Source organism: Neoarius graeffei, chromosome 5 (genome assembly GCF_027579695.1).
Source record: "Neoarius graeffei isolate fNeoGra1 chromosome 5, fNeoGra1.pri, whole genome shotgun sequence".
NCBI classification, from domain to species: domain Eukaryota; kingdom Metazoa; phylum Chordata; class Actinopteri; order Siluriformes; family Ariidae; genus Neoarius; species Neoarius graeffei.
Window position 1 is genome coordinate 14,088,528 of NC_083573.1, and position 15,198 is coordinate 14,103,725.

At 40.5% G+C, this 15,198-nt stretch overlaps 1 protein-coding gene across 3 annotated transcripts in view; it reads right to left on the bottom strand.

Annotated features, from left to right (window-relative positions):
- Positions 1-15,198, bottom strand: part of cadm4 (cell adhesion molecule 4) — a 430,262-nt gene that overhangs the window by 91,967 nt on the left and 323,097 nt on the right. For all 3 annotated transcript variants that reach the window (XM_060921239.1, XM_060921240.1, XM_060921238.1), the window contains exon 2: positions 6,082-6,228. In XM_060921239.1, the coding sequence (XP_060777222.1) occupies positions 6,082-6,228 (147 nt within the window). The remainder of the gene's footprint in view (positions 1-6,081; positions 6,229-15,198) is intronic.

Consider the following 15,198-nt stretch of genomic DNA (forward strand, 5'->3'; position numbering starts at 1 on the left):
CTACGTTGCGATGTGGAATTTTCTGAAAGGTGTACAGAAACCGCCAGAGATGGGGACAAAGCGACCTCGATCTGAAGAGGAGAAAACGGCCGCCGATAAAGCGTATGAGAAGGAGAAACGACAAAGGACTTATAAGCAAACATGGGAGCAGGGTAGGCCTTGGCTGCGATACGATTTTTATGGAATAATTAATTTTTTTCAAGTTGATTCCTAGTCAGTATGAAGCTCCTAATGCTTTCTCTCTCATAAATGGTTAAATACAGAAAGCATGTTGGACATATTTTGGGTGCTATAGTCATGATAGTAAGTATATTTGCTTTCAATACTCATACACCAAGTTGCCAGGTTTTCTAATATATTATTATTTGTTGATATTATATTATGGTGGTCTGTGTTGTTCTCATTTATGTATTTAACAACAGTATCAAAATACTTGGGTCTTGAAATAAATGCACATTAGTCATGAACAATGGTAACTACTCTCTTTTGTGTTATTTTTGACAGAAGTAAAATTCATACATGAACAAATTTTGGCTAGTTGATTTTCTGTTTGGCGAGTTACTTTGGAAGGTAACTAGTCCGGCTGGCTGGTGAAAAAATATATGAATTTCTAGGCCTGTACTGCCACTACTATACTACTTCTACTACTATACTTCTACTACAGCTATACTTCTACCACTACTTTACTAGTTTCACCATTATACTTCTACAACTATACTACTACCACCACTACGACTACTATACCTCTCTACTACAGCTACAGGGAGTGCAGAATTATTAGGCAAGTTGTATTTTTGAGGATTAGTTTTATTATTGAAAAACAACTATGTTCTTGATGAACCCAAAAGACTCATAAATATCAAAGCTGAGTATTTTTGGAAGTTGGAGTAGGGCTTTCTTAGTTTTAGCTATCTTAGGAGGATATCTGTGTGTGCAGGTGACTATAACTGTGCATAATTATTAGGCAACTTAACAAAAAACAAACATATACCCATTTCACTCATTTATTTTCACCAGGGAAACCAATATAACAACTCAACATTCACTAATATACATTGCTGGCATTCAAAAACAAACAAACAAAAAAATCAGTGACTAATATAGCCGCCTTTCTTTACAAGGACACTCAAAAGCCTGCCATCCATGGATTCGGTCAGTGTTTTGATCTGTTTGTGATCAACATTGCGTGCAGCAGCAACCACAGCCTCCCAGACACTGTTCAGAGATGTGTACTGTTTCCCCTCCTTGTAGATCTCACATTTGATGAGGGACCACAGGTTTTCTATGGGGTTCAGATCAGGTGAACAAGGAGGCCACGTCATTAATCTTTCTTCCTTTAGACCCTTTCTGGCCAGCCATGCTGTGGAGTACTTGGATGCGTGTGATGGAGCATTGTCCTGCATGAAAATCATGTTTTTCTTGAAGGATGCTGACTTCTTCCTGTACCACTGCTTGAAGAAGGTGTCTTCCAAAAACTGACAATAGGACTGGGAGTTGAGCTTGACGCCATCCTCAACCCAAAAAGGTCCCACAAGCTCATCTTTGATGATACCAGCCCATACCAGTACCCCACCTCCACCTTGCTGGCGTCTGAGTCGGACTGGAGCTCTCTGCCCTTTGCTGATCCAGCCACGAGCCCATCCATCTGGCCCATCAAGACTCACTCTCATTTCATCTGTCCATAAGACCTTAGAAAAATCAGTCTTGTGATACTTCTTGGCCCAGTCTTGATGTTTCATCTTGTGTGTCTTGTTCAGTGGTGGTCGTTTTTCAGCCTTTGTTACCTTGGCCATGTTCCTGAGTATTGCACACCTTGTGCTTTTTGACACTCCAGTGATGTTGCAGCTCTGAAATATGGCAAAACTGGTGGCGAGTGGCATCTTGGCAGCTTCACGCTTGACTTTCCTCAGTTCACGGGCAGTTAGTTTGTGCCTTTTTTTTTCAACGCGCTTCTTGCGACCCTGTTGACTATTTTGAATGAAGCGCTTGATTGTTCGATGGTCACGCTTCAAAAGCTGGGCAATTTTAAGAGTGCTCCATCCCTTTGCAATATATGTCACTATTTTTGACTTTTCTGAGTCCGTCAAATCCCTCTTCTGACCCATTTTGCCAAAGGAAAGGAAGTTGCCTAATAATTTTGCACACCTGATATAGGGTGTTGATGTCATTAGACCACACCCCTTTTCATTACAGAGATGCACATCACCTGGTATGCTTTATTGGTAGGAGGCTTTCAAGCCTATGCAGCTTGGAGTAGGCCAACATGCATAGAGAGGGTAATGTGGTCAACATACTCATTTGCCTAATAATTCTGCACTCCCTGTATACTTCTACTACTATACCACTTCTACTACTATATTTCTACTACAGCTACAGTGTACTACTACCACTACTATACTACTTCGACCACCATACTTCTACTACAACACTTCCACTACTACTACTATGCTACTTCTACCACTATACTTCTACTACAACACTACTTTTAACGGTATACTTAGACTACAACTACACTACTTCTACTCCTATACATCTACTACAGCTATACTATGACCACTACAATGCTACTTCCACCACTGTACTTCAACTACAACTATAGCACTTCTACCACTGCTATACTCTACCACTACTGTAGTACTTCTACCACAACTATACTTCCACTACTACGATACTACTACTAGATATACTTCTACCACTACTTTAGTACTTATACCACTATACTTCCACTACAACTATACTACTGCTACTACTATACCACTTCTACTACTACTATACTAGTTCTACCACTATACTTCGACTACAACACTACCTCTACCACTATACTTCTACCACTATACTACTACAACTACTATACCACTTCTACCACTACTGTACTACTTCTACTACTATACTTCTACTACAGCTTTACTACTACCACTACTATACTTCTACTACAACTATACCACTTCTACTACTACTATACTACTTCTACTGCTATACTTCTACTTATAGCTATACTTCTTCCATGACTATACTACCTCTATCACTATACTTCAACTGCAGCTATACTTCCACCACTATGCTTCCCCTACAACTACACCATTTCTGCCACTATACTTCAACTACAGCTATACCACTACCACTACTATACTATATCTACCACTATACTTCTACCACTATGATACAACCGCTACTATACCATTTCTACTACCACTATACTACTTCTATTACTATACTTCTACTACAGCTTTACTATTACCACCACTACTATACTACTTCCATCACTATACTTCCACTACAAACTATACCACTTCTTCTACTACCACTATACTACTTCTATTACTATACTTCTACTACAGCTTTACTATTACCACCACTACTATACTACTTCCATCACTATACTTCCACTACAAACTATACCACTTCTTCTACTACTACTATACTACTTCTACTGCTATACTTCTACTATAGTTATACTTCTTCCATGACTATACTACCTCTACCACTATACTTCGACTGCACCTGTACTTCTCCTACAACTATACCATTTCTGCCACTATACTTGAACTACAGCTATACTACTACCACTACTATACTATTTCTACCACAATGCTTCCAATACAACGACACTATGGTACTTCCACTATTACTATGCTATTTCTACTACTATACTTCTACTACAACTATACTACTACCACCACTACTATTCTACTTCTACTACTGTACTTCTACTACAGTACTTGAAAAACTATTCAGTAACAGATTAGATAAATTCATTGAAAAATACGAACTACTCAGTGATAGTCAATATGGATTTAGAGCAAATAGATCAACAGAGATGGCACTAATGGAATCAGTTGAAGAAATCAGTAACTCTATAGATGATAAGAAATATGTCGGTGGGATATTTATTGATCTTCAAAAAGCTTTTGATACTATTAATCATGATATATTAATTAATAAGATGGAACAATATGGGATAAGGGGAGTTGTATTAAATTGGATAAGAAGTTATTTGAGCAACAGGACACAATTTGTGAAGTTGGGTGACTCTGTCTCAACTCGTTTGAATATTGATTGTGGGGTCCCTCAGGGGTCAGTATTGGGTCCTAAACTGTTTATTCTTTATATAAATGATATGTGCAATGTATCAAAGATATTTAAGATGGTATTATTTGCAGATGACACAAATATGTTTTGTTCTGGAACAAATTTACATGAGTTAGAAAACAATCTCTTCAGAATTGTACAGGTTAAAAAGTTGGTTTGATCGAAATAAATTATCATTAAATCTGTCTAAAACAAAAATCATGTTATTTAATAATTATAAAATAAATAGGGCAATAAATGTACAGGTAGATGGTGTTGATATTGAAAGAGTTTCTAATAATAAATTTCTTGGGGTAATAATAGATGATAGAATTAATTGGAAATCACATATAAAATACATACTAATGAAACTATCAGGAAGCATATCTGTGTTGAGTAAAGCTAAGCACGTTCTGGACTATAATTCACTCTGCATTCTTTACCGTTCCCTGGTTTTACCGTACTTAAATTACTGCTCAGTGGTGTGGGGAAATACGTATAAATGTTCACTTCATGCAATAACTAGACTTCAAAAAAGAGCCATAAGAATAATTCATAGTGCTGGTTACCGAGATCATACTAATTCACTATTCTTAAATTCAAAATGTTTAAAATTCAGGGATATTATAGAATATAAAACTGCCTTAATAATGTACAAAGTAAGGAATTATAAAAGTACCAAGGAATATCCAAATAATGTTCTCGGATAGAGGGGGGGGGCTATAATTTTAGGGGGAAATTGAAATTTAAAATTTGCAGTGCTAGGACAACATTAAAAATGTTCAGTATTTATATTTGTGGAGTAAAGTTATGGAACAGTTTAAATGTGGAGCTCATGAAATGTACAACTATAAACCAGTTAAAAAAAAAGGTATAAGGAACAGATCTTTATGAGGTATAGGGAGGAGGAATTACAATAACATTCTATTGATAATATAAGTGTATATATGTGGGTATGGGTACATACGGATATATAATATATAAGCATAATATGTATAATTATGATATGGATGTCTGTGTACGTATGGATGTGTATAGTTATAGGTATGTGTATATGTATGTACTGTATATATGTATTGTATGTGTGTATATATGCATAACACATATCTGTATATATGATTTGATTTGGTTGATATTATACCAATGTTGGTATGTCTTGGTATGTTTTCTTTTTTTTGTTGATTTTGTTTTCTTTTGTATATATAGTTTATTATGGTGGAAAGTGACATTTGATTAGTGGTGGTATAGAGGGCTAGGATTTGATAAGTTATTTACTTCTTCCTAATCCTTTCCGAACATTATTATGTTACTGCCTTGTGGCTACGCTATTCTGTTTGTTTATGATGATGTTTTGATGATTGCATTTTTTATTTTTGTTTTTATATCTTCTTTACTGTTCGGAATAAAGTACTGTGCAAAAGTCTTAGGCACCCTTTTTTGGTACAAACTTTGTTATGGATTTTTATTTTATGAGTCACTATGAAAGCATTTTCGATTTCCAAACATTCATTCTCCAGAAGAAAATTAAATATTACGGGGGGGAAGGTTGTACTGTGCTGTGAACATGTCTGGTAATTTGGTTTGGCTTATGCAAACATTTCCACACAACTATACTGAAAGGTTGATAAATGAGGCCCAATGTGTGTAATATTAATTCTGTAGAATCATTTTTGCCCATTTGGTTGAAGGGCTACCGGTTATTTAGAATTTGACCTGGTGACTTTTTTATTCCACTTTTTGGTTGATAGAATTCTTCCCACAAAAAAAAAATACTGTTGCTGATCATTTGGTCTGTTCCAGACTGAAAGCATGGTGTGGAATAGAAATGCACACTCCAGGTACTGAGGATGTTTTCAAGACACTAGCTTCTTCTCTTCGTTATCACCTATTCATTCCAGGTATTTGCTTCAAACATAAGTTCATTTTATTTTGTTATAACAGAAATGCTTGAGTGTTCTTGCTACACAGCCATTGGAGTTGTTGACCTCCAACCTGATAGTTTGCTGTGCTCACCTCGCGTGCCGTTAAAGAACAGCGTCTGCCTACGTGGGTTCTGGATGACCACTATGGAGCCGTCGTAGTTCTGTAGGCGGCAGGAGATCTGCGCTGTGCCGCCTTCGAGAACTGTCACATTCTCAGCCTGCACCGCCTGGCTCTGGGCTGATAGAGAAAGAGAGAGAAAGGGAGAGGAAGAACATCAATTACATGTTGGTTAGCTCACAATCATAATTGTTATTCTTCCCTATGAGTGTGGGCTGACACTCTCTTCAGTCTGTTGACATGGTTTTCCACCATAAATAATCCGTTTTTATTACAGCAGACAAACAATGTACAGAACGAACACTGCCTTTAATAGATTATCCCTGCACATGTCTACAATATTTCAATTTTTCATCTCCTAACAACCCACAACTAGCTTTCTTTTTCTCGAACTTGTTAGCATCAGACACTGGAACTCTTCACAGAAAAAAAAAAAACAAAGGAAAAAAACCCTCAATAAATAATCAGTACGTCTAATGAACACGAGCAGAAAGGAGCAGAGTAACATATGCACTGACCTTTAATGTGAGACCGTTTCATTTTCTAAATTATTTTGCCAAGTGTTCTTTCAAGAGACTATATTTTTATTAACAAATATAAATTATAATGGAAAAAACTTCTCAAAGGTCGTGTTGTAGTCAAGACCACTGAAAACCAAGACTAAGTCATGACCAAAACCAGAGTGTATCGAGACCAAGATAAAACCAAGACTCTGAGGGATTGAGATCAAGTCAAGACCAAGACCAAGGCAGGGCAAGACAGAGTCAAAACCAGGACCAGACCAGTGTGTGTGAGGGGGGGGGTAACAGCCATTAACAGGAAGAAAAATTTCAAATTAGTAATGAGTCACGTTATTGGTTGCATTTGAAGCAGGAAATTTTACATCGAATCACAGTAACAATCTTCACAAATAAATCAGGCAATGCACAGGCAATTTAGTGAAATCCCCACAGTTGTGGTCTTGACTGGTCTTGAAATAAAATCCAGAGTCCTCTATGTCCGAGACCAAGACAAGACTGAGTAAAAATGTGGTTGATTCCAAGACAAGGCCAAGACCTTCAAAAAGTGGTCTTGAGATCGGTCTCAAGTACTACAACACCGTCCTGGGTATCACTTTAAACTGCAACTGGTGGTGAGTCTCAGGTCCGGGAGGACTTGAGTATTGGGGAAAGTGGAATTAGCCCTTAATCAGCACTGCTCCCAGGTCTGCTCTGATCTGGAGTGGTAGCACCTGCCTGGGTTCCAGCTATGGGTTCAATACTACATCACCAATAAGGCACTGGCAGCAGGGCGCTTTTCGGTGCAATGTAGCAGATGAACCCAAAAGAGTCAATGGCACACCACCAGATGGCATGCAGAAGAGCCACTCAAATGACCAATGGATGGCATCACTCAGCAGGTCAGTTGTCACTGCAGGGCAACTTCCATACCCGTCCAGTCTGTAGCACTTTTGTTGTGCATCACTTGGCATCAGATCTAGAGGTCCAGAGAGACAACACGATGGGGGCACGACATTGATTGTCTTACTTTACTGTGCAAGGCGCTTCATTAGGAGAGGAGAATAGTATGCAAGCGCTCACAAGGCCAAACAGTCCATGGCAGCTCGGCCAGGCTGTTCGTGCCACCGCTGTGGGTGAGTCTGTTGCTCTGGTGCGGCTCTTACGGCCCATCTGCGTTTCTGTGCATCCTAATGAAGCAGTCATCATTGCTAGCGATGGACAGCTGCCGCCGCCGACTACAATACTACTCAAAGGTGTCAGCGGGTGCAGGCACTTACAGACACAGTTGCAGGGGAGACCGGATGCATCGCAAACTAGCAGCCAAATCTACAACTGTTGTAAGACATGAGACAGGTACAGGCAGCGGTTTGGTTGATCAGTGAACAGAATCTCAGAGGCAAATGACAAATTCAGAGTCCAAGTATAAACAAAAGCAGGGTCAATATCATGGAAGTGAATACGGGAAACAGAATGGCTTGGTATGATCAGGTACAGAGACACAGAATGATACTTTGCACTGAGGGCATGTGGTTGTGGTCCTTAAATAGCGTGACTGTTTAAGTGTGATGAGGAACAGGTGTAGCGGTAATCAAAACTTGGGAGAAGGAGGGTGCTCTGGCGGTTGGGAATTGTAGTCTGTGGCGGCCAAGTTTGAAGGCTACCATGAACTAGCGCTATTTGTGACAAAAGGTAATATCTTGAAGGGTAAAATAAATTTTAAGTCATTCATTCCAATAATTGTGTGTAGTAATTCTTTCAAGTAAATTTTTTGTTGAGGGGTACCAATAATTTAGATACATCTTTAGTTGTTGGAGCCTCCATCTTTACAGAAAAGACATGTTGCTTATAATTGCCCAGTTCCAGTCTAATGGTGCACTCTCTGGCTATTGAGGATGCTTTTTATGAAGAACCAAGAGTCTAAGAATCAGTAAAACCTGGTGCACTGTCCATTTTGAATCGGTTTCCCACACACAGATTGCTGGCTGAAGCATTGTGATGCGTGCTGGCACTGGCAGCCGCACACCTCTAATGTGATCACTGGCACATGGCATTGGATTTCTCAAATTGTGCATTTCCATATTCTGGGCTTTTGCAGGATTTGCTGAAGCCAGTGCTGCATTGCTAATGCTTAACTAAGCGGCGTCTGGCGACGGCTTTTGCAATCGCACAGCGTGCAATTAGCCTGGCTGCACAAATAAAGACCCGAGATGTGCAGTTGTGGTGAAATGCAATTATCCGCTGTGCTCACACAGAGGTCTCTGAAGAAACAGTGACTCATCATGGCTCTACAGTGGTGCTTGAAAGTTTGTGAACCCTTTAGAATTTTCTATATTTCTGCATAAATATAACCTAAGACATCATCAGATTTTCACACAAGTCCTAAAAGTAGATAAGGAGACCACCACTGCATACCACCACTATGTTTTACAGATGGGATAAGGTTCTTATGCTGGAATGCAGTGTTTCCCTTTCTCCAAACAGAACGCTTCTCATTTCAACCAAAAAGTTCTATTTTGGTCTCATCCAGCCACAAAACATTTTTCCAATAGCCTTCTGGCTTGTCCATGTGATCTTTAGCAAACTGCAGATGAGCAGCAATGTTCTTTTTGGAGAGCAGTGGCTTTCTCCTTGCAACCCTGCCATGCACACCATTGTTGTTTAGTGTTCTCCTGATGGTGGACTCATGAACATTAATATTCGCCAATGTGAGAGAGGCCTTTAGTTGCTTAGAAGTTACCCTGGGGTCCTTTGTGACCTCGCCAACTATTACACGCCTTGCTCTTGGAGTGATCTTTGTTGGTCGACCACTCCTGGGGAGGGTAACAATGGTCTTGAATTTCCTCCATTTGTACACAATCTGCCTGACTGTGGATTGGTGGAGTCCAAACTCTTTAGAGATGGTTTTGTAACCTTTTCCAGCCCGATGAGCATCAACAATGCTTTTTCTGAGGTCCTCAGAAATCTCCTTTGTTCGTGCCATGATACACTTCCACAAACGTGTTGTGAAGATCAGACTTTGATAGATCCCTGTTCTTTAAATAAAACAGGGTGCCCACTCACACCTGATTGTCATCCCATTGATTGAAAACACCTGACTCTAATTTCACCTTCAAATTAACTGCCAATCCTAGAGGTTGATATACTTTTGTCACTCACAGATATATGTAATATTGGATCATTTTCCTCAATAAATAAATGACCAAGTATAATATTTTTGTCTCTTTTTTTAACTGGGTTCTCTTTATCTACTTTTAGGACTTGCGTGAAAATCCGACAATGTTTTAGGTCATACTTATGCAGAAATATAGAAAATTCTAAAGGGTTCACAAACTTTCAAGCACCACTGTAAATCTGTTCCTGCCTATCAGATGAGGTCTGATCTTACAGCATTAGTTCACAAACTGGACAAGATATTTATACCTCTGTTTGGTGGAGTTTGATGGAGATTGGTCATCAGGATGCTCTTGTCAAGGCTTCCACAGCTCTTGAGGCCATTTTTCCCACCCAACCACCTGAGCTAATTGGCTTACATCTGGAGTCATAAGGGCCAATTAATCAGGTAACTACTGTAGAGCAATGTTGAGTTGGGACCTATACAGGAAACGTACGCGACGTAATACCCCAGGTAAGCTGAGCATATTGCTAGTGCACCTGTTATCCTCCACGCCAGGTGGTGTTTTCTCTGGTTATCCCTGAAGCTGCACACCAAGAGAGGTGGCAATCAAGAGTTACAGCTCCGCAAGAACTGCTGAGGTAGCAGTGTTCCTACGGAGCCATAAATGTCTCGTTTACGTCCTTCATGCGCAGGCATGCTGAGTAGAAAAAAAAACTACAGAGGTGGAATAAGTAAAGAAAAATGGAGGGAATTGAAAGAATAGCCTATAGCAGGGAGATATTTGGCAGTGCAAATCGCCCATCACTATTCGTCCTGCTCCTCTGACTTCATTTAAATTTGATTTAGTCCGACTTAATCAGGTTTAGGGACCATGCCACTGCATTCACCGTAGAAAGCTTGAAGGGTAATAAAACATTGTCAGGCGAGGTATTGAGTTGTAATAAAAAAAAAAAGAAGGATGAAAATGGGTGAATCGAAAAAAAATCCGACAGACCTTTTCGCCTCCAAAAATTGTCAGCCATTGCGACTTCCATTCTGCTCATCAATATTGTGATTGATATTTGGACAATCGCCGATGCCACAGCCGTTACAATGATTATTCTAATGACTGTTATTAGTCAGCACTTTGGCACCAACAGACTGGGCCGCTATTGTTTAAATGGGCTGTAATTGTTCTATACATCAAATGAAGGCTTGGAAATGAAGGGATAGTGATGAAAGACTTCCAGGCAGATCAGGAACAAATATCATGGAATTCGTGACAAAAGTGCAGATGCGAGTTTGACTACAAAGTCAAACATAAACATGGCTAATTGAGGGCCTGTTAGAAACTCAGCAGCATCTGCCAGCTGCCTCCTTATGAAATGAAGTGGCAAAATAAATGACTAAATCAGCCCGACCAAAACCATCCCCAAAAAAGTGCCAGCTTGTGATGGAGGATTGGAAACACTGAAAGCATATCCTACAACACAAAACGATTGGTGGTTGAGATTTCCACAGCTGTAAGATGTACGAAACTAACATATACTTCATCAGCAACGTCTTGGAAAGTGTGTGTGGCAGGTGCATCATAGGTAGGCTACTGAACCTCTGATAAGTCATGGCAGAAAATCACAAAGATTTCGGAGATGGATTATGACCTCATGACCTCATCAAAATCAAACCACAATCAAACAAGCGGACTCGGAAATGGGTTAAACAAGCCCAGTCGGTAAACAATCGATACACGACTGTTTTGAAAAGCACAGAAAGCAAGGGGGAGGGGGGATAAATAAATAAATTGAGAACAGAAATTCAGGCTCAAGTGCATTTCATGTCTCAGCCAGATGGGGGTGACATGCCAATGCAGCAAAACTACTCTGAAAAACACATCAGCGTCCTCTCGGCATCGTGAAAAACAGCCCTAATTTACTGGACCCAAGTGCAAGAGAGACAGGCCATAATTTCCAAATAAAAAAATTAAAAAATAAAAAACATACGGAATGAATAAACAAAGGCATGGCAGGGTGGGTGTAATGCGTCAGTGAGAAGCAGCGATGAATTATGGGAGGTGTAGGCAAGTTGGATTTAGGGAGCTGGGAGAATGCCAGGTAAAAGAGTACAGTAAATCCACACCATCAGTAGCTAGGAAAGGATTAGAGGGTTGAGTTACAGCCTCTTCACGGTCAGGGACACACATTGCACGCACTGCGTGTAGGGGCACACACACACCCCAAATGTTCCACAAGTTTCAAGAAGTTGTTAGAAGTTAAATTGAAAACTTACAAAAAACCCAAAAAAACGAATACTACTATACTATGTCAAAATAACATTATAGCACAGGGTACCATTACTGGCATACTTGGGTAACCATTTGGAAGACAAAGTTATGCATTATCACTTTTTCACTATATGGATAACTCCACAATTGCTGTGCGATTTAGTCCGTGTAACTCTTCACCCATAATATTTTTCGACATCACATTTTTGAAAATATGCCTTTGGACATGCAATCCTCTCAGACAACATCCATCCATCCATTTTCTTCCACTTATCCGAAGTCGGGTCGCGGTGGCAGCAGGCTAAGCAGGGTATTCCAGGCATCCCTCTCCCCAGCAAGACTTTCCAGTTCCTCCTGGCGGATCCCAAGGTGCTCCTAGACCACATGAGATATATATAATCTCTCTAGCATGTTCCAAGTCTACCCCGAGGTCTCCTCCCAGTTGGACATGCCCGGAAAATCTCCAAAGGAAGGCGCCCAGGAGGCATCCTAATCAGATGCCCGTACCACCTCAGCTAACTCCTTTCGACATGAAGGAGCAGCGGTTCTACTCCAAAATCCCTCCGGATGTCTGAGCTCCTCAAGATGTCTCCCAGCCACCCTATGGAGAAAGCTCATTTCAGCCAACTGTTTCCACAATTTAATCCTTTTGGTCACTACCCAAAGCTCATGACCATAGTTGAGGGTTGGAACGTAGATTGACTGGTAAATCGAAAGATTTGCCTTCAGGCTCAGCTCCCTCTTCACCACGATGGACCGGTGCAATGCCCACATTACTGTTGACGCTGCCCCAATCCACCTGTCTATCCATTTCACCATCACTTGTGAATAAGACCCCAATCTCTTCGACAACAACATTTCAGTTTTTTGGTTTCTTTGCTTGTATTTTGCTCTGAGATGAGGAACAGTGTGGAGCTTTTCACATAGAATTAGCAAACGTACAAAACGTAAAGCATCCATGCTAATGGCATTTTGACTCCATGACTTTCAAATAATTTTAATGAATGACATTTCTCATTTACATCTGCTTTCTGCTTCAGTGAGATGTGGTTAAATGAAACTACTCCTGACACCACGGTGGAGCTCCCCAGCTTTTCACTGCACAGAGCAAACCAGGACCTCACTCTCAGTCGGAAAACTAACGGCAGACGCAAGTAGCTAGACATACTATGCGAGTTATCATAAAAGGGAAAGTTTCATAGTTAGCTAACAACTTTCATTTACTTTGTGGTGCTGTTGAGATCAAAAGCAATTAGCTAGTACTGTATGGGTAATAGGGCGGTATGGTGGTGTGTCGCCTCACAGTAAGAAGGTTCTGGGTTTAAGCCCAGCAGCCGACGAGTGCCTTTCTGTGTGGAGTTTGCATGTTCTCCCCATGTCTGCGTGGGTTTCCTCCAGGTGCTCTGGTTTTCCCCACAGGCCAAAGACATGCAGGTTTGGCTAATTGGTGGCTCTAAACTGACCGTAGGTGTGTGTGTGAATGGTTGTTTGTCTTTTTGTGTCAGCCCTGTGATGACCTGGTAACTTGTCCAGGGTGTACCCCACCTTTTGCCCATAGTCAGCTGGGATAGGCTCCAGCTTGCCTGCGACCCTACACAGGACAAGCAGCTACAGATAATGGATGGATGGGTAATATTAGCTACTAGCAAGCTCCAAGTAGCTAGCATAGCTACCTAGAAAGCATGATGATTTAGCTTATGTACACAGAGGATCATTTTATTTTCCTACTTGTTCATTCAAAGAAATAACCTGTGTTATGTTAATCCCTTGTCATGTTGGTTCCAACATTGCATATCTGGACTACATTTCTCAGAATGCACTGCAGCCCATTCACACAGCAGATCTCATCAACATGTTAATAATTAGCTCCTCAACCCCTGGGATGGGCAAAGGGCCAAAAGTTCTCTCCATCTTTCTCTTTTGGCTGCAAGAGACTCTATTGAACGCCGTTGAATGCTCCGTCTGTTGAGATCTTCTTTAAATGTGGCTCTCCATGTCTTTTTTTGGACATCCTCTCATCCATTTTCCGCCTCTTGGAGTCCAGACGAGTGCAGTTTTTGATGGTCTGCAAGTCTTAAAATATAGACAGCAAAGAGTAGTCTCCATTCTGTAACAATGTCATACAAGTCCCTTGTGTTTGCGCACCTAAGAACTTCTTCATTTGTGATGTGGTCTGTCCAGTGTACGGTATACCTAGAATTTTTTGAAGGCACCTTCTATGAAACACATTTAACTTCTGAACCATTTTCGTTGTCATTTTCCAAGTTTCGCCAGCATAGATGGCTGTAGGTACGACTATTGCAAGATACAGTCTAACTTTGGTCGAGATGCCAAATGATTTGGGTGACCACATTGATTGTAGTCAGCTAAAAGCTGTGGTTGCTTTACCAAGTCGGCACTTTAGGTCTGTCTCTGCATCTCCATCTTTCGAAAAGTTACTCCCGAAATATGTGAACTGGTCTACTTCTTCAACTGGAGTTTCATGTATTAATATAGGCGTGTCTTCATTTGTACCGAACTGATGAAGTTTCATTTTTTTTCTACACTGATGTGAAGACCAACCTTCTCTGCATTTTCCTTTATGCTAACGCTTGTGGACATCTATAGCAGGTGCTTCATGAAATGAAACAACATATGAATGATCCCACCAATAAAGGGAAAACATCTGGTTTCATTCTAGAACCAAATCATCGGGTTGTAAATGGGCAGGTAAAACCACATCTGGTCATTTTTGCACCCCGACCAAATTCACCTTCTATTTCCATCCATCCATTTTCCATAACCGCTTATCCTGTGCAGGGTGGAGGGCAAGCTGGAGCCTATCCCAGATGACTACGGGCAAGAGGTGGGGTACACCCAGATCATCACAGGGCTGACACATAGAGATAAACAACGATTCACACTCACATCTACGTTCAATTTTGAGCCACCAATTAGCCTAACCTGCATGTCTTTGGACTGTGGGGGAAACCGGAGCACCCGGAGGAAATTCACGCAGACACAGGGAGAACATGCAAACTCCACACAGAAAGGCCCCTGTCGGTCACTGGGCTAGAACCCAGAACCTTCTTGCTGTGAGGCGACAGTGTTAACCACTACACTGTAAAATATAATAAGTTGACTTTACTTAAAAAAAATATGCAAAGTCGTTGCCTCAAAAAAAGTCATTTATGTTGATTTAGATAAATTAGATTGGGTTAACTTATTTTTTGTGA